This window comes from Anopheles maculipalpis, chromosome 3RL (assembly GCF_943734695.1).
Source record: "Anopheles maculipalpis chromosome 3RL, idAnoMacuDA_375_x, whole genome shotgun sequence".
Classification (NCBI taxonomy): Eukaryota; Metazoa; Arthropoda; class Insecta; order Diptera; family Culicidae; genus Anopheles; species Anopheles maculipalpis.
In genome coordinates this window covers 62372491-62390354 of record NC_064872.1, presented here as the reverse complement: position 1 = coordinate 62390354, position 17864 = coordinate 62372491, and the positions used below count along the sequence as shown (strand labels likewise).

Sequence of the window (17864 nt, the reverse complement as noted above, 5' to 3'; positions counted from 1 at the left end):
TTACCGCTTATACTTTATCATATCTGAATTAGAAAGCTTGGGCGCGGTTTTGAAAGTAAAAAAAAAGAGTGAGGCTAATTTTTCGCAAGATATGTATGTGCCATAAATTAACAAATATTGTAAATAGACAGTTTCGTGTCTAAAGCGTAATAAAAAACAAATGTAAATAGAATAGCATACCAATATTACGCCCAGAACTGATTGGTGGAGTGGTTAGCCAAGATGGCTAACGCCCGATTTGGGCGTCAAATAAGATTAGAAGCTATTGGCTGGTTTAATTTAAAATTGTAAATAAAGCCTCAATTATGTTCAATTGTACTGTCAATAAATCCACAGATGCAAAAGAACTGAAATTTTGCTTCACGGGTGTTAAGTTCGAAAACGATGAAATTGCGATGAAGAACGCTTCGTTGATTTCTATCGTAGAAACTATATGCAACCGAAATTCTGATCGAAGGCTGAGCATTGAGGATAGTTAAGAGGTTAAGAGTTTAGAGGAATGCCATGCAGATTATGATAGCCGCCGACTAATTTCATAATTGTTTCACAAGAGTTAAACTTTGTCAGCTGTTGGACGACATGTTCACAAGAGATCAATTCAACAATAATAACGAATGTGTAGCATTACGGTTTAGCTGAAAATAAGCAACTTCTATGATAATACTATTGTGAAATCGACCGTTTCTAATTACACCACATTCGAATCGTGCACGTGCCCACGTGGATGGCGATTGGTGGAAATTAGAAAACGGTCTTCCATGTGCACCATTCAACTCGATTGTATAAACACAATGCACGGCAGAGGATGCAACGCTTTGACAGCTGCAGTAAACTGTTGACGTACGAGTAGAACGGCGCACATGCTGTGAATTTCGCACTGGAAAAGAAATTTGTGGGTCGTCGTGAAAAATGGAGTACATGAATAATGTCTCAAACGGGCCAAATCCATCAGCTTCCGGCTCATCAACTGTGAACAAAATTCTTTGCTGCGAATGTGGCGTCCCGATCGAACCGAACGCTACGAACATGTGCGTACCGTGTTTGCGTTCGCACGTCGACATTACGGAAAACATTCCGAAGCAGGCGGCAATATTCTTCTGTCGGAACTGCGAACGCTACCTGAACCCACCGAACGAATGGGTCCAGTGCAGTTTGGAGTCGAAGGAACTGCTCAGCCTGTGCCTGAAGCGCTTGCAGGGCTTGCGCCAGGTGAAGCTGGTCGACGCCGGGTTCGTTTGGACGGAACCCCACTCGAAGCGCATCAAGGTAAAGCTGACCGTGCACGGTGAGGTGATGAGCGATGTCGTGCTGCAGCAGGTGTTTGTGGTGGAGTTTACAGTCAACAATCAGATGTGTGACGATTGTCACCGAACGGAGGCGCAGGACTATTGGCGTTGCTTGGTGCAGGTGCGCCAGAAGGCAGTTAACCGGAAAACGTTGTTCTACCTCGAGCAGATGATACTAAAGCACAAAGCACACGAGAACACGCTTGGCATCAAGCCGAACACGGGCGGGTTGGACTTTTTCTACGCAACCGAAGCTCACGCTAGGAAGATGGTCGATTTTCTGCAGGCAGTGCTGCCGGTCAAGGTGACCAACTCGAAGAAGCTCATTTCGCACGATATCCACAGCAACTCGTACAACTACAAGTATTCGTACGCCGTGGACATTGTGCCGATTTCTAAGGGTAGCTTGGTGTGTTTGAGCAAGAAGCTAACACAACAGCTCGGTCACTTGGCACCGATTTGTTTGGTTTCGAAGGTGGCCAACTCGATTCATCTTATTGATCCACAGACGGCACAGAGTGAGTGGCCAAAAAACCTTCCCTAAAACTGTTTCAATATTTGAAATCTTCTCGCTTTTTCTCTCTCTTTTTTTCAGTGGCTGAAGTTCAGAACATGGCCTTTTGGAAGACGCCATTCGAAGCGATCTGCAATCCAAAGCAAATGATCGAGTTTATCGTAATGGATGTGGAGATCATTCGCGAAAGCCAACGGAAAACGTTCCCCGGTCAGGGTCCCGTATCACAGCGTCATACTCTCGCCGACGTTTGGGTGGTAAAAGCGGCCGAACTCGGCATTAACGATAATACGATCCACGTCAAATCACATCTTGGCAACTTGCTCAAGCCGGGCGATTCCGTGCTCGGATACGATTTGCGGGAAGCGAACGTAAATAATACCGATTTCGAGAAGCTTAACGCAGAGCTGCTACCCGATGTGCTGCTGATAAAGAAATCGTACGACAAAACGGTACGCAAGCAGAACCGTAACTGGAAGCTGAAGCATCTGAACGAGGACGTCGTGGTCGATACGGACATCGAGAACGAGTACAACGAGTTCCTCGAGGATTTAGAGGAAGATCCGGAACTGCGGCAGAATGTGAACATTTTCCGGGACAAGAACAAACAGATACCGGTCGATACGAACGATATGGAAGATCCGTCCGTACCGCGCATCACGCTGGAGGAAATGTTGGACGATTTGGTGCTGGAGGATGAAGAAATGGGCGATGTATGAAGTTTTGGTGGGGCTTTCGGAAAGCGTAAAAATTAATTCGTCATTTTGCTATCAATAAATGACAATTTCAATATTGGTTTTCACTAATTACCTCACTGACTGCGTGTGTGTGTGTTTTGTTGTTTATTGGGTTTTGTTCTGGCCTTCATATGTCCATTCCATTAAGACACTAAAGTTCTTACTCAAATATGGGAATATAATGTACACCGAGCGAAATATGAATAGTACCACCATTTTTTTGTTGACAATAACCTCACAATTTATGATCTGATTCTGATTTTTATAAGTTTAGTATGTTAGTTCAATGTATTTTCAACCTTTTTCAATCATTTTTTAATGATACATTTGACAAAGTTTTTGCCATTTTTGTTTAAACTTAAAAAATCAGAACTGGTTCATAAATTGTTAAGATATTGCCAAAAAACACGGTAATGCTATTCTTACTTCGCTTAGTATATGATGTGTATAATCAAAGCGTATTCCTGCAGTTGTGTTGGTAGATGAGATGGATTAGTTGCCCACCATTCTACGAAATGCATCAAACAGACCGAGTTCAACAAACTGGCTTGGAACGCGGGGGATTCAGCAATTGCCACAGGCAACGCATCGCAAACGAGAAACAGATGGCAGGAGGAAAAGCATCTAAGTAGCAATCGACTAAGAAACAAATTTGATCGTTGCTTTTGTTGATTTGAAATGGCCTTTTCTATTGGACGACTGAGAAAGCTACTTTGCAAGTGTGAATAGAAAATCCAAAAACCTTTCCATACTGCTGAAAGAAGCTTAAAGAAAGGCTCACACGGCACTAAAAACACTATAACACTGGTATTTCGTAGGATTCTTTTGCTGCTACTGTAAAACACGCTTATCGAGCCGCTGCCATCGGTGGTAAGGCCGGCATGCCACCTGGTGCACCACCACCAACGGCCGCACCCGGCCCAAGCAAGACCTGCTTCTGTTGTGACTTTTGCATCTCCTCCATCTGGGCACGCTCCACCTCGAACACAACCGGGGCCAGCAGTATCATTGAGCTAGTGAAGAAAATCCACGAGACATTGCAGGTGAGCGAGTAAAGCCCCTTCACGCTTCGCACGGTAAGATCCGAAACGGTGCCGGTAAGCTGGCGCACCGGTTCCGGGAACATTTCCGTCAAACCCCACAGCCGCTCTCCCAACGTCTCGTCCGGTTCCTGCAAAAAAGCGAGAAAGGTATGATGAGTGCATCATGTTGTAATTGCCCTAGTTTCTTTTGTAATTTGTGATAACATTTTCCGAACTGCGTCACTTACGTCATCGTAATCGTTTGCACTAGTGCGTGCCACTGTCTTGGTGGGCTGTTGCGGCGGGGAGGACGATGCGGTAGGCCGGGAAGTGGAGGGTGCTGATGGGGCAGCTGCAGGTGCAGCAGGGGGCGCCGTCACCGCCGACGCTGATGCTGATGAGTCTGCAGCGACAGGTGCAGCTTCTGGGGTGACGGCCGGTTTTACAGGTTCCGACTGTTTGGGCGCTTCTTCAGGCTGCGCGAGAACAAAACATGAATTAAAACATTGTTGCGCAACAAAACAGAGGTGTACATATGATTGCTCCGCGTGCTTCATTTTAAATGTAGCGCGTAGATAATAAAATCTGTTGGTTTCCTTACGCAGCGGGAACGCTAACATGCATGTCTAATAATATTGTACGCCCAAAAAGAAATATGATAAAGAACCAAAAGACCAGCAAGAGACCCGCAAAACGACCGTCCACTGATAATACATACCGTCGAGGGTTTGCGTTCCGGTGTTTCATCCTTGCTGCCGGTGGCCGATTCCATGCCGCTGTCTTTATCTGTAGAAATTTCGTCGTCTTCAATTTTTTCCACCAGCACCACCTCCGGGTCGGAATCCATTCGGACTGTGGGGTGCACAGATGGCAGTGTGCAGTGTTGGTGAGCTGTTTCTTCCCGTTTTGTGGTTGCACTTTTGTCGCTGCTCACTGCGTTTTCGTATGTTTTTTACCTCCACAAACGGTACTATATAGAACCGGTGCAATTAGGGCAGTAACACCACACAACAATTCCTCGTTTTCTTTCGTCGTGAAGCCCCCGGATTGAGGAAGAAACACATGCACTCTCTTCGTTGCAAATTGTATGTCAGAATTGGCCGCGATCGATATCAGCAGGAATTGTCATTGGTTACGCGGGTTGTGGAAATGAGTATTCCTCCAACGATAGATTGGATGACAAAGCTGAAAACGAATTGACAGCTGTTTGACAGCAATAACAAAACATGCGTTGTTTGTTTTGATTTGATTACAGCGCGAATCGCGGTTTTCCGGACGACTGCATAACAGTACACTTACTAAAGTATTGTTAAAATGGCTTTAGTGAGGAATATATTACGCCTAGTTTGTCGACAAAGTGTGCTCCAATTAGCTTCCCCAGTACGGACAAAATTTTCCTCACATATCGCCAGCATAGCGAGCAATTCAATTCGCAATTCGCGTGAGTTTTTCACTATTGCATCATCGCTGTTTATCCATATTGCCTGTTTCTAATGGAATACATTCCTTTACAGCGTTCTGTACCACAGTTTCACCACCTGCTGAGAGTGCACAAAACAGCGACACAAATGAACTAGGCCGGATACAGGCGCGTAAGATGAGTCTCATATTTACGTGCAAAGTGTGCAACCATCGGAACATGAAAACGATATCCAAACAAGCGTACGAAAATGGCGTAGTAATAGTGACGTGCGATGGTTGCAGCAATCACCACCTAATAGCAGACAATCTAAACTGGTTTACCGATCTAAATGGAAAGCGAAACATTGAAGAGATACTGGCCGAGAAGGGGGAGAAAATCACCAAAATTTTTGAAAAATAGACAACATTTTGGTTGATGGATAAAGTGTTTTAGCGGTAATGTATAAAGATGATTTTAAATGAAATGTAGAACTGATTGCCAATCGATGAATAACGACAATGAGAAAAACGAATGACTGCCCCAGCTGTAGATTCCTATAAGCATCTGAAATAATATTTTCTAACTAGATTTTTTTTTGTCTGTGACTGTGGGTCCTTGAGTAGCTTAGAGCTGATTGAATGATTTCATCGGTTTTGTTATAGTTAGTATCCAATATCAGTAATAATGATAATATCACCCATTTTGAAGAAATTTGAAATGGACATTAATCATATTTAATTAACTGTAAGAAAAACCATGTGTCTCAACCACTTACTTAAGTATTCAAGAGTATAGAACACTTAACTACTTTGGGCTGATTCTGAATTTAAGCGTATCAGTTTGACCAACAGTATCCCGGAAAATGTATGCAATTGGCAATCTTCTTGTACTTGGCTTAACGAACTTCTAGTTCACGCCGATCTGGCTAGTGGCTTTCATGTACCACGTTGTTGGAAAGTCAATTGGCAAACTAAATCTACTAATTTTCCTTAGAACGAACTAAATGTTGGCCTTATTACTATTGGTTCAGCAATATGGTTAGGTCATTCCAAAAATAAAAAAATAAACTATTGGTTCCTTCAACAAAACGATCAGGGAGGCCTACAGAAATAAAAACTCTTTGATTTTGAAGATAAAAAAATAATTTAAATATATTTAAGAATAGGCTCAAACACCAGATCGTTAGATTGATGTTCTGGTAAACAACAGGAAGCGTCTCGGTCATCACAAGATAGTGTCAAGGTTCTTGAAAAGAATCGGTGAAAGTGGAACATTTTGTTCATCCCATGCCACATTTTTTCCAGTTTGTTCATCCCATGCCACATTAAAAATGTTTCTCAAGCTTCATACACTGTTTTCGTAGTACAAAGCTTGTTATACCTACCGTCCGGATGTCATCCAACTTCTCTAGATGCCATGCGACAAGGCCTCAAATAATTGCTCTACACTGGTGATGATTTGAAAACAACTTTTTATGTTTATTCATCTCTTATTCCACCAATCGTCCTCTCTTCCAGCACACAATCTAATAACAAATGTACGCAATTCTTCGCTTATTCCTTCCTTAGTTCTTGTTGCTGTTGCTCTGCTATATTATCCCTTTTTGCACGTCCCACTCACACGCTGTCGAGCATATGAAAGCAGTACACAGTGTTGCGAAGAATGAATGCGCTTTAATGCATAATGTTTTGATTTATGTGTGGTTGTGGTTTACTTATAATTTTAAGTAGAAAGCTAGCTCACTTTCACGTATATTTATCATATTTTGTCCGAGCAAAACTTGCTGGGTTAGTTCAACAAACATAAACCTGCTGCTGTCTTGTAAGTCGGTGTGCATTGACTTTTCTTTTGTAACTATCCTTAAATCACACGAGAAACAAAAACGGAACACAAACACAAAAAGTGTGTTTTTTTTCCTGTTTCTTTACTACTTTCCTGTTTAATTTTCTTCTCTTTTTTTTTTGGTTTTTCCTGTTCTGGACGATGTGCTCCATCGTGTTCGTTTTTATTTTCATCCATCTCCGTATTACATTTTCTCAGTAAAATCAGGAAAACTTCATTCGTCAAAGTAGATAAAACATTGATAACTACACTTTCTTAAAAAATCAGTACACACGTTTAGTTATTTATTGTTTGTTGTTGTTGTTCTTTGCTTTATCATTCATATTTTCAGCCTCCTCTTGAGGACCCTCTCGCTAGAATCTGTATCGACCGAAGCGTGTTTTCCCTATGGCAAAAACCAGATGCCCTACAGTTTCTGCTACCTTCTGATATGGTGTAAGAAAGTATTCCTGTTTTCCCCAATTAAAAATCGAAAGCCATCCACAAAGCTGACGCTGCAATCCTAACCTAACCTGCAACGATAACACTGATGGTGCTGCTTTTCATAATTGAATTATGCTGCTTCCTGTGTGCAGAAGTTTATGCTCCTAAAAGAATTAAAAAAAAAAAAACGGACACACACAAATTAAATCACAACGAGCGTTGTATGCAAAGCGTTTTACACACTCTAATTAAACAACTTTCTTGCGCTTGTATTTACTTGTTTTGTATGCAACGTTTTTTTTTTCTTCGCTTTTATATCTTTTTACTTAAAAAGGCCACATTATATGTTTTATTTCTCTCTTTATTTTTGCTTTAGCTTTGTTTTTAACTGCTCTAGTGGCACTTTTTGCTGTGCTTTTTTGTTTCTTCGTTTTTGGCATAGATCCATTGAATGGACTGAATGAAGCAGGGGGGTTTTGCGGTTGTTACTGAAGTTGTATGCTTTGTTGGGTTACAGTGCGAAGGTAGGAAGGTAAGCTAGGGGTAATTTAGATACACAAAATCGCTTTAGCATCATGTTGGAAAATATTTACTTTTAAAGTGTATTTTTTCATCCTGTAAAGGAAAAAAAAGAGGTTCCTCAAAAGATGAACTGATCCATTATTTTTACAGATTTAAGTTATTAATATTTTTAAATGAAATGATTAGAAGCTCTTCAACTAGCATTTGGGATGCTTTCAAAGCAATCAGTCAATAACATAGTTTCACATCGAATAGGATAAATCATAAAGAAATTATTTAAAATACCGAATCTTCTTTCATTCTGCTCTTCTCAGCACCTCATTAGTTTCTTACGTTCTTCGCTTTTTATTATTTTTTATTTGCTTTTGTTGCCTCTCGTACTTGAAGAAGTAGTAGTACTAGAAATATCAAAACTTTGGACAGGAAAATACGGAACAATCCATTTACTACAGTGTGATGTACAATTACAGCTAACACGGGCTTTTAAGTTCTAGCATTTTGTTTTATATGGCCACTATACTTAGCCTCTAAGTTGATAGTGTAGTATGCAGTGTTGTTACTTAGATGGTAGCGCATTTCAACAAGTAGGATGCTTATTTGAATGCTGTCGCATGTCGATTGTGAAGACTATTTGTGTGTGTTTTAAATGGGTATTGTTTCGCATTTATATAGACATACAATTGAAGCCAGAACGGAAGAACGAATCTGTAACGTCAAGTAACAAAAAAGAAAGCCCATCGAATAGTGTACAACGCACTGGAGCGATTAAAGTGTAACATTATTTTAAACACGGTATCACGTTGCCCTCTCGCCCTCTCGTTAAATACACTACTATCTCTTAGCTAAACACCAATAAACTATATAAATATTGTATGCTTATGCTCAGCGCCCGCAGCTTCGCTTTATTCTTTTTACTTATCCCTGCTTGCCCTGTTGCCCGACACAGATCAGCAAGGTGAAAAAAATGTCTCCAAAAATAGCTAATTTGCCCGTTTATCTGTTCCGTTTGTTTTTGTTTTAATCGGCGAATTGATATATTTTATTTTGTTTTTGTTTTTTGCTTTATATAATTTTAAATTGCTGTCTGGTTGAAGCTGCTACTGCTATCTTACGCACAAACATGCAGACACACATACAAATGTTTGCGATTTTTTTTTTCTGTGTTACTAGCTAGTAGTAGTATATCGGGATCGTTTGCATCGGAGAACAGTACGGAGTGGCCTTATGGATACAGTGAGTAAAGAAAATATACGTCTAGCTGCACACTTTCATGTAAATGGTGAGTTTGGGGCGTAATAGGACAATAAAATTGTCGGTTACGTTGTTTTAAAAACGATCAGTAAAATATTTACAATTGTTAAAATAGTTCCTGGCATCAAAATTACCTTATACTGGCCATAAAACATGGTATCATTTCATTGATGATTTTCAGTTTTAAATTGCATCAACCGAACCTTTGTCAATCGATCGATTTAGAAAACAATTAGAGACTTAGAAAGAATTTCTGGACTACAACAGTTTTATTTTGAGTTGGAAACATTATATTGTTGAAAGACTTGAAGACTTGAAGGGAAACTGTTTTTAAACAAGGTATCTGTTTGTCGCAAAAAGGAGATTTGGTTTGCAAAAGTCTTTTTTTTTTATAATGTACTGTTTATTTAATGCTCTACGGTCTAATTTAAACATTGCAAAACTCGTTTTCATGATTAACCGTACATGAACTGTTCCATCTTGTTGAGTTAGCGATTGTATTTGATGACACAGAAGTAATCAATTACAGATAGATCGACATCGACATCGACTTACTATCAAGGGAAGGAAGATCAAAGTCAGCGGAAGCTGGACTCTCTTTATCATTATTAGAGAAATTTATGAAAAGTAAATTTTGCAACACAAAACAAACACGAATGTATTGACTATTGAGCAATGTTCGCCCTATGATCGCTGTTTTGCCGTGGAAAATATGCAGCTAGGCAAATACTTTTAGCACCCACTGTAGAGGAAATAATGGTCTAATAAGGAAACAAATCCAGGTAAAGGTCTAAATTAAAACAATAAATCATCACCATACAGTGTTTCCCTTTTTCAAGTGGTGGCAGATGGCCAAACGAAGCACATCGAACGGCAATTTGGGGTGGTATAAACGTTGGTGTTTAACTTTGAAGACCGTTTCTCTTTAGCTTTGACTAAGCTAACCGTATTTCTTCACGTGGGTTGTTACTTACATTCATTTACTTTCTCTCTCTCTCTCTCTCTCTCTCTCTCTCTCTCTCTGTCCCTTTTTCTTACACATCAATACACTAACTCACACAGAAAGGGACAAACATACGCCGTGAAACTACTTGGGGCTTTCAGGGGTTTAAGTGTTAATCGAGGACTGATCGTATGCGCTGTTTCGGGTTTCTTTGGTTTGCACTAGCTAACTAGCGCAATTTTAAATCGGAATTCGCTCAATGAGGAAACAGCTTTCAAGGTAAGGGTGTCGTAGTAAAATGGAACTTTATTGGGAAGCTTTTTAAAACGATGCGGTGTGGTTCCGGAAAAATCCTTTTTTGTTATTGTTTGCAGAATATTATATCCACTGTTATCCAATCGTTTACATATAGCAGACAAACTGTAGCCATAATTTATGAATAAGCGCTTTTAAAAAGGTGTTCTATAAACCAACAACCCCCCGCACAAACACACGTTTGTCTAACAAACACTAAAAGCAAAGGGAAGCCCCTTTGCTCAATTTTTTTCTTTTAATGTTTATTGTGCACGTTTCACCTTCATTCGGTTCGGTAGCTTCAAAAGTTCAATACTGCGTCGGTGCGCGCGTCGGTGGAGGTCCATGTTGCGCCTGGTGTAAAAATCAGTCAGCTCTTGCTATGACTTCATCGGCCGATCTGTTCCGATCGTAAGGTGTATTGTACATTTCTACCAGCCGTTTTAATTCACCCAGTGTTTTACTATAAAAGCATAAACAAGACATGTGCTAGTCTTGTTGTTGTGTGGTTGTTAATATTATTGTAATCGTCTGTTTGCATCGTTGCTGCAATCTGCCCGGCCCTGTAAATCTGTGTAACAATTAAGTGATAACAACTGCATAACGATAAGATTTGGTTAGGTTACGTCCCCGTCAGCAGTAATGTGTAACATTTAGTGGCCAGTTACTTACGCCACGTGTTTGCATTATTTGCCATGTGGTAGTGTTGTTTGAATTATTTGAAAATTTGGTAGACAAAGTGCACGATCTCTTGTGTTTTATGTAACGAAAAAATTAAACAAAACTATATGTAAAAAATTCGTCTAACGTCTAGCAATCCATTCATTGCGGAGCTGATAGTGGTTAAACGTTTAAATAAATTATACAAAAAAAAAACTCGATCCTCAATTGTGCGCATTGTTCTACACAGCAATACATTCTCGCGTTGTTGTTTATATAGCCATAGATAGAGAGAGAGAGAGAGTAAATTGTTTTCTATACCATTTTTTATTTTAACTTTAAATTAGTTGTATATTTATCTGCACAAACCGGCATTAATACGACATAACATTGGACACGTGTGCGCAACAATGTACAATATTTTTAATATTGTTTTTGTGTGTATATATATATATACTTTGTAAATACCTATAATAAAGCCAATGCTTGCGGCTTGCGGCATTGGTCAACAAACACTTTTCTCCCCTGTTCTTCTGTTACAATGCACACACGCAAAAATAAATAAAAAACAACACACACGCACACAGCTTTAAACGAGCTTTAAAAAAGAAGGGAAAAAAAACTGAAACACATTCCCGACTCAACCCCACCGATGATGACTCCCATCCTGAGTCTTTGGGGTGGGAGTTTTCCATCCCCCCTCCCCTATCTTCTTCTATTCACAGTATGTGCGCCTCAATCGACAACAACGCAGCGGCGCACACGGCACAGCTAGTCCGTAATATTTCGTAGCGTTAAACGTAGATGCTTTTCCCACCTTTTTGTTTTGGATTTAGGTTAGGTTTGTTTGTTGTTTGTTTTCTTAATCGTTAATTTTTGAATAGTTTTTGTGGTTGTTTTACCTATCTTTACAATATGATTAAGCCCACCTTCGCTCTCAAATGCTCGCAAAAAATCTCAATGCAGGAACATCTCACACGAATCATTCCGCTTCCTCATTCAATTCCTGTACTTTTTGTGGCCTCGTTGGCTCATTCAAAAACTATGTCCCTAAGCTCTCTCTCTCTCTCTTTCCATCTGCACCACCAAAAAATAAAAACCTTGCTTCTTCCTTCCGGCAAGAGCTTTACTACCGCTTACACACTAATTTAGCCTTTTTTTTTTTGGATACATATTCCATAAAAGCAAACCAATTTAACAGTGATATTGGTTGTGGTAGCGTTTTGAGCGAAGCATAAATATTTAATTGTTGGTATAGAAGGATTAGGTATTTTAAAGAGCGTTTTTTTTAGTTGCATGCTTCCTTCCTCTTCATTATGATAGAGTAATGATTTTACATGGATAATTACAAACACTTTCTGGGGTTGCGGAAGGATTAAGGTATTAAGATACAGCGTATCATCCGCAACTTCGTTTCAGGCAAGAACATGAATATCTTTCTATTCTTTTTTTTTTGTTAATAATTTCACCTCTCTTTTACCAGTTAGCTTCTTTTTTTTGTTGTAGGAGTATATGTATGTAGGAGTATGTATATATGTAGCAATATTTTATGTGTAAACGTTATCGCTCGCTAGTTCTCAAAGACAACAATCAAACGAACTGAAAATGCGTCAAAATTAAAACTCACAAAAGTCATGCTACTACGGAGCCCAGCTTTTTTTGGGGGCGCAAAAAACGGGCGTCCAATACGATAATGCAGCTGCACTAAACGGTTAATAACAACAAACTGGTATGCTTACGTTTATTCATATGCTGTTTGTTTGCTTGTTTTGCTCTTCTTTACATATCGACGTGCCATTTTGTCTTTTTTTCCCCCCGAACGATACAAATGATTCGCCGTAAAACGGTTAATTTATATTTTTTTTAGTTTTTTTGTGTGTCTAAAGTATATTTCTTTTTTGCTGTGTGGTAGTTTATGCTCGATAACGCATTTCTTTTTGTAGCAGAGAACACACAAGCACCATTTGCCATTTTGCTAATCAGTTCGATTGGTAGAAAAAATCATAAGCATGGCGGGAAGTAACATATTAATTCGTTTAATATTGTGTGTCAATGTTTGAAAAATAACTCAAACTCATCCGTGCAATTTTGAAATGAAACGTATGTCTTAATTAAAGCATTCTTGAGCTAAATGTTCACGATGAGTTTGCGGTTCGAAATTCTGCAACTGGCTGGCTGGCTGGCAAGTGCGCATTGCTCCGATGTAGGATGGGTTGTGTTGCGTGATGCTAATTGAAGGTGAAGTCCTGTGGTGGAATCCATGCAATTCGGGGACGCACATTTTACAGCAGCAACCGTGCAAACTCTGCGAAAAAAAGAACATGTAATTTAATCCCGCCCAAGGGGAGAGAAAAGAAAAACACGAAAACATTATTATTACTATTTGATCAACAGGAAAAGGATGAGAAATCACCCGATGATGTGTACGTGTGTGTGTATTGCAAAGGCTGATCAAATTATCATTCATTGGTAAATCTGCTGGTTGGCAAACGATTTTTGCGTGGACACAGGGGGAGGGAGTGTAGAGGAAAATTCAGGACAAAATGTTGCGAGGCCAGTTTATGGAGAAATTTCCATCAAACATTCGTCAAACCATCCTTTCGGGTGGTATGAGCGGCCCAGTCGTCTCTGCAACAGAGACGATCAGTGGTGCACCGGATGTTTACGGCTCAAATTAAGTTTTCCCTCAAACACTGGAGCATTTCGTGGATTTGCTTTGTCCGGAACTGTGAGAAATCCATTTTTCGGCGATCCTAGAAAAACAATATGGATGACTTCGTTACGGCAGACAATTAATGTGACACCTGCGTTAACTTTTTGATGCTGATGCTGGCACAATGGTAGATGTGCTACGTTTAGAATAATAAATTAACCCACAGAATTTTATCTGTTAATTGTGCTTCACGCTGCTCTCATTTTATTTCACATAATTCACGCTATTATTTCTGCATTTAATTGTAGTTTCTTTCTCTACAGCCTATCAGCCTAGTAGTGGTATAATGTTTCCCAATTTCAGGGACGCTAGAAAGCGAAGACGGTATCGGATATCTTGAACCCTCCCCGCAAAAAGAACGATAATACTTCGATTTGCTTAAGACACTATCATTTTGCAACGCAACGTATTTAAGTAACCGCACTATGTGCTCTAAAGAAATGTACATCCTAGTTTACAGTATACGAACATACGTTCGTGCGTATGTTTGTGTTTGTGTTTGTGCACGTGTTCCAAAGAGGGACAATGATGGCCATCCGTCACGTGATTGTGTTTTTCTCGTTGACGCTCGATCGCGCGGTACAGGCCGGTCCGACAGGACCAACAGCATCACTTCGGTCACAGATAACTACACACACAACACCACGCACACACACACACATGGAAGGCAACGGTTGTGTGTGGGGTTGAAATGAGGAAGAGATAAGGGGGGATTAAAAGTGGGGCTGTTGGGGACACTCCATTCGCCTCACTTCTTGGGCGGCTGTACCAGTGTATCGAAATTGTTAAGGAAAAAGTTTTGAAAGTCTGCAAAAAAGAAAGTAAAAGAAAGAACAGTTCGTGGCAGGCTTTAAATAGGGTTTGCGAAGAAGTTTTGGGGCTTTTTTTTATTTGCGGGCGCAAAAAAAGGAAATCGAATGGAACGAAAAAGATGGACATACACACGTTGGCATGAGTTTTGCTGCGCCAGGCTGGCAGATAGTGAGGGGTGCATTATTGAGCAGAAGCAGCAGCAGCAGCAGCAGGATCAGGAACATCACGCAACGAAACAAACACAGGGGTTTTTTTTTTGTTCTATGAAACACATTAGCACAAACCCATCACCACAAAACTTCACCACAAACATATACTATGAACTGAGCTAGAAACTAATGTATATATCGATGCAACTTTAACAGCGAGTTATAAGGTGTGACCGTATTTACAAATCGATTTTACAAAGATACAGCATCACCGGTGAATGCAATTATTTTCTGTACATGCTTTTGTATTGATGCAAACGCACACAAACGCGCACACGCACCCAAACGCAATTACATTTTTATGTACAAAAAGTAGGACTTCATTTTAAGATGCTCATGCAGACGTGATGAACTCGGACGAGCAGAGTCCGGAACCGTTCACGGGCCCGCGCCTTGATGGGGGATGATTCCACGCCATCCTCCCACGTCTCTGTCCGTGTAAACAGCCTAAAAGGCCTTGCTGAGCTGGTTCGTCCGGTGCCAAGCGTATAACATGGCCAGCCCATCGGAGCCTGGCGAGCCTAATTCGCTGCTTGACGGTGAGGTCGTCATACAGTTCGTACAGCTAGTCGTTGTAGCGGCTCCTCCATTGTCAACATTCAGACAACAAGGCAAATTAGACAACATTCTCAATTAATTTAGGCGTTCGGCCTTGAGAAACATTAATATCACAATCATAATTAAATGATCGTATTGCAAGGAACAAAGAGGTAAACATTTTCATCAATTCTTGGTTAAGGACGTCTGGAGAGAGATTGTGATTGGTAACGCCCGCAGTGCTATGCTTTACAACTAAGAAGGCTAAGTCACGCTGGCCATCGGATAGCTTACTCGACTTGCTGATAGCCCAAGTAGTAGGAAAACGTTCCGACAGGGATTTCGGGCCTGTTGTGTGAAGAAACATCGGGCCTGTCGTGTGAAGAAAGGCGCCGCTATTGCCCTATCGACCACTTAAGGCCTTTTAGTACTTCGGGCCACATTCAAAATTTAAAAAAGGGTGGCGAGTCGCATTGCAGGAAGCATTATTTTTATTTATTTATTTTATAGCGACTTTGGATTTTAAAGACCTCATTCGCCTTCTTTGTTGTCACGCAATTCATTTATGAATTGTAATTTTCCTTGGCAATTGGACATTCAAGACAAATGAATGTATGTCCTGCCAAATCTATTAAAAAAGCAAAAATTTTCATCCCTATTGAATATTATATTTATGGATAGCGATAGCTTTTCCGCTTCAAAAATACAAATTATTTCCTTTTTCAGCATATCACTTTTACCTAGCCAACCGTTGAATAATAATAAAAAATAAAAAGAACATTGCCATGTTCACATTCATTTTCGCTAAGAAAATCCTTGAACTGCTTGCGATTTTATGTTCGAGCTTGCAAAAAATGCTCAATTCAACTACAGGTTTTAAAACATAATCCAAATTAACTAATCGCATGTTTATTTAACACGTTCAACGCCGGGTCAAAAATTCCTAGTGTAAGCATGGGGCCACCATTTGACTGCATCAACCGAATCCCGGTATTGTGGCGTTGAACGTGTTAAGTAACAAGTGAGATGTGTACCTTAAAAGCCTAAATAGCCTGCCCTAGGGACGGCCCAGTGGTGTAGGCGACATCGGCGCCGGTCTTTAAATGACAGGACCGGAGTTCAAATTCCATCCGGACCGTCCCGCCGTTGTTAGGGCTGACTAACCAAATACGTGGTATCGGCAGTCTAGAAAGCCATCTCGATGGCCGGCATGATCTTGGAGGTCGTTAAGCCAAGAAGAAGAAGCCTGCCCTACAACTGAGATCACTACACTACATTCAAAAATCAATGAATTTAGGCGTTTGGAGACTTTGATATCATTCACATACAAAAGTTACTTACGATCAGATCCTATTCTTTGGAACGAATCCACAATCACCAGCTTTATATGATTCGCACCCTGGTTGTCCCGGCTAGTAATCTTTCAAGTAGTGCCACCATGTTATACACATATACAAGGCTGAGGAATGTCAATAAGTGTTTAATCTACATCCCATAACCATAACTGTCAACATCAAGAAAATTCATTCCAAAGATAAGCTGAAGGTTCTAGAAGTTGTTCTCAGGTCTAGTAACGCTAGGGTCGTTTCGATGGTCTTGAGAAGCTGCTAAACTCAAGTAGGAATTCAAATTTAATTAACACCTTTTAGCCTCAATCGAGAGCGACTTGATTAACCACAAGCTCTTGAAGAAGTGTCTCTCTAGTCTAAATTAGTCCTTAATGATTTTCGCGGTTAATGATTTTTTCAGCTGAGGAATATTATGTATTCTTGTAGATAAATGTTTTTCTACAATCGATTACAAAGTATGATCGCAAACAAACCTTTTCTAATGAGCTTATAGTACTAATTTGCTTTAGACATTTTTATATTATTTTTGAAGTCTGCCTGTGGAAGGCTTGTGTGCAAAGAATGAAAACATGACATATAAACAGTAGTATTTATAGGCTCATTATTTTTTTATAAACTCAAAATTTACGTTTTAAAATTTATTTAAATTACAATTTAAATATGGATAAAGGTGAAACATAAAATTGTCTAGTAGAACACCAATGAAAGAACTATAATTATAATGCAGTTCCGTACAAAGACTCCCCATTTTATTATGAAACAATGAAACCACAAAAAATATCGTAGGAGACTAAAAAAACATACACTCACACACATGAAACTAGGACTAAAACTGTGTCTTACCAGGCCTTAAACGCCTTAAACCACAAAATATTTCCCTTTGCGCGGTTTCATCTTCTTTAGCGTATAAATCGTTTCGCCACTTACATCCACACCGAAACACAAAACCCCGACCACGTTTAACAGCTGCGCACCGTTCCGTTTGCGGGGGAGTTTGCTGCGTTGTGCGCTTTAATGGTTTAATTGGACGCCTATTAATTTTAGTGCACAATAAACTTCACACCCCGTTTTATAAGCCCAAACCGTCCGAAAGTGTGTGGCCCCATTCCGGGTGAGCGCTTGTTGGGTGTGAGCCTCCGTGTGAGCCTCAGGCGAAACCCAGGAAACTGTGGTTATGGTCGACAAGACGGACGGCCGTAGCGAACGCTTTGCAGCTGAGCGGCCGACCCAGGATTGTCATGCCGTTGGGTTTAATTAAATTAACACCATCTCTCGCATTATCCGTATCGATGCCATTGACCGGAAGAGGCTACGAGTGTAGGCAGTGTGTGTGTGTGTGTGTGCGCG

At 40.3% G+C, this 17864-nt stretch overlaps 4 protein-coding genes across 5 annotated transcripts in view; 2 read left to right on the top strand and 2 right to left on the bottom strand.

The window, feature by feature from the left end:
- LOC126562633 (calcium-binding protein E63-1) overlaps nt 1-17864 on the bottom strand; it is a 219496-nt gene that overhangs the window by 131682 nt on the left and 69950 nt on the right. Inside the window, exon 7 of one of the 2 annotated variants that reach the window (XM_050219190.1) lies at nt 13176-13201. In XM_050219190.1, the coding sequence (XP_050075147.1) occupies nt 13179-13201 (23 nt within the window). In that variant the 3' untranslated portion in view covers nt 13176-13178. Of the gene's footprint in view, nt 1-13175; nt 13202-14357; nt 14417-17864 lie in introns of those variants that run through there. The other variant, XM_050219189.1, reaches the window with a different exon arrangement.
- LOC126562074 (60S ribosomal export protein NMD3) lies at nt 877-2519 on the top strand. The gene is made up of 2 exons (XM_050218485.1): nt 877-1804; nt 1882-2519. The coding sequence occupies exons 1-2, from the start codon at nt 910-912 to the stop codon at nt 2517-2519; spliced, it is 1533 nt and encodes a 510-aa protein (XP_050074442.1). The 5' UTR covers nt 877-909.
- On the bottom strand, nt 3349-4406 carry LOC126562956 (mitochondrial import receptor subunit TOM22 homolog). Its single transcript, XM_050219562.1, has 3 exons — nt 4278-4406; nt 3808-4035; nt 3349-3708 (listed from the first exon to the last, which is right to left on the bottom strand). Exons 1-3 carry the CDS (start codon nt 4404-4406, stop codon nt 3385-3387), a joined length of 681 nt encoding a protein of 226 aa, XP_050075519.1. The 3' UTR covers nt 3349-3384.
- LOC126563265 (DNL-type zinc finger protein-like) lies at nt 4874-5381 on the top strand. The gene is made up of 2 exons (XM_050219896.1): nt 4874-5000; nt 5074-5381. The coding sequence occupies exons 1-2, from the start codon at nt 4874-4876 to the stop codon at nt 5379-5381; spliced, it is 435 nt and encodes a 144-aa protein (XP_050075853.1).

What these genes read in the sequence shown, in the direction of transcription:
- LOC126562074 (XM_050218485.1), top strand. Translation starts at nt 910, where the DNA reads ATGGAGTACATGAATAATGTCTCAAACGGGCCAAATCCATCAGCTTCC. An exon ending in TGATCCACAGACGGCACAGA is followed by an intron (nt 1,805 to 1,881) that starts GTGAGTGGCCAA and finishes TCTTTTTTTCAG; the next exon opens with TGGCTGAAGTTCAGAACATG.
- LOC126562956 (XM_050219562.1), bottom strand. Translation starts at nt 4,406, where the DNA reads ATGGATTCCGACCCGGAGGTGGTGCTGGTGGAAAAAATTGAAGACGAC. An exon ending in CGGAACGCAAACCCTCGACG is followed by an intron (nt 4,036 to 4,277) that starts GTATGTATTATC and finishes GTTCTCGCGCAG; the next exon opens with CCTGAAGAAGCGCCCAAACA. An exon ending in GTGCAAACGATTACGATGAC is followed by an intron (nt 3,709 to 3,807) that starts GTAAGTGACGCA and finishes GCTTTTTTGCAG; the next exon opens with GAACCGGACGAGACGTTGGG.
- LOC126563265 (XM_050219896.1), top strand. Translation starts at nt 4,874, where the DNA reads ATGGCTTTAGTGAGGAATATATTACGCCTAGTTTGTCGACAAAGTGTG. An exon ending in CAATTCAATTCGCAATTCGC is followed by an intron (nt 5,001 to 5,073) that starts GTGAGTTTTTCA and finishes ATTCCTTTACAG; the next exon opens with CGTTCTGTACCACAGTTTCA.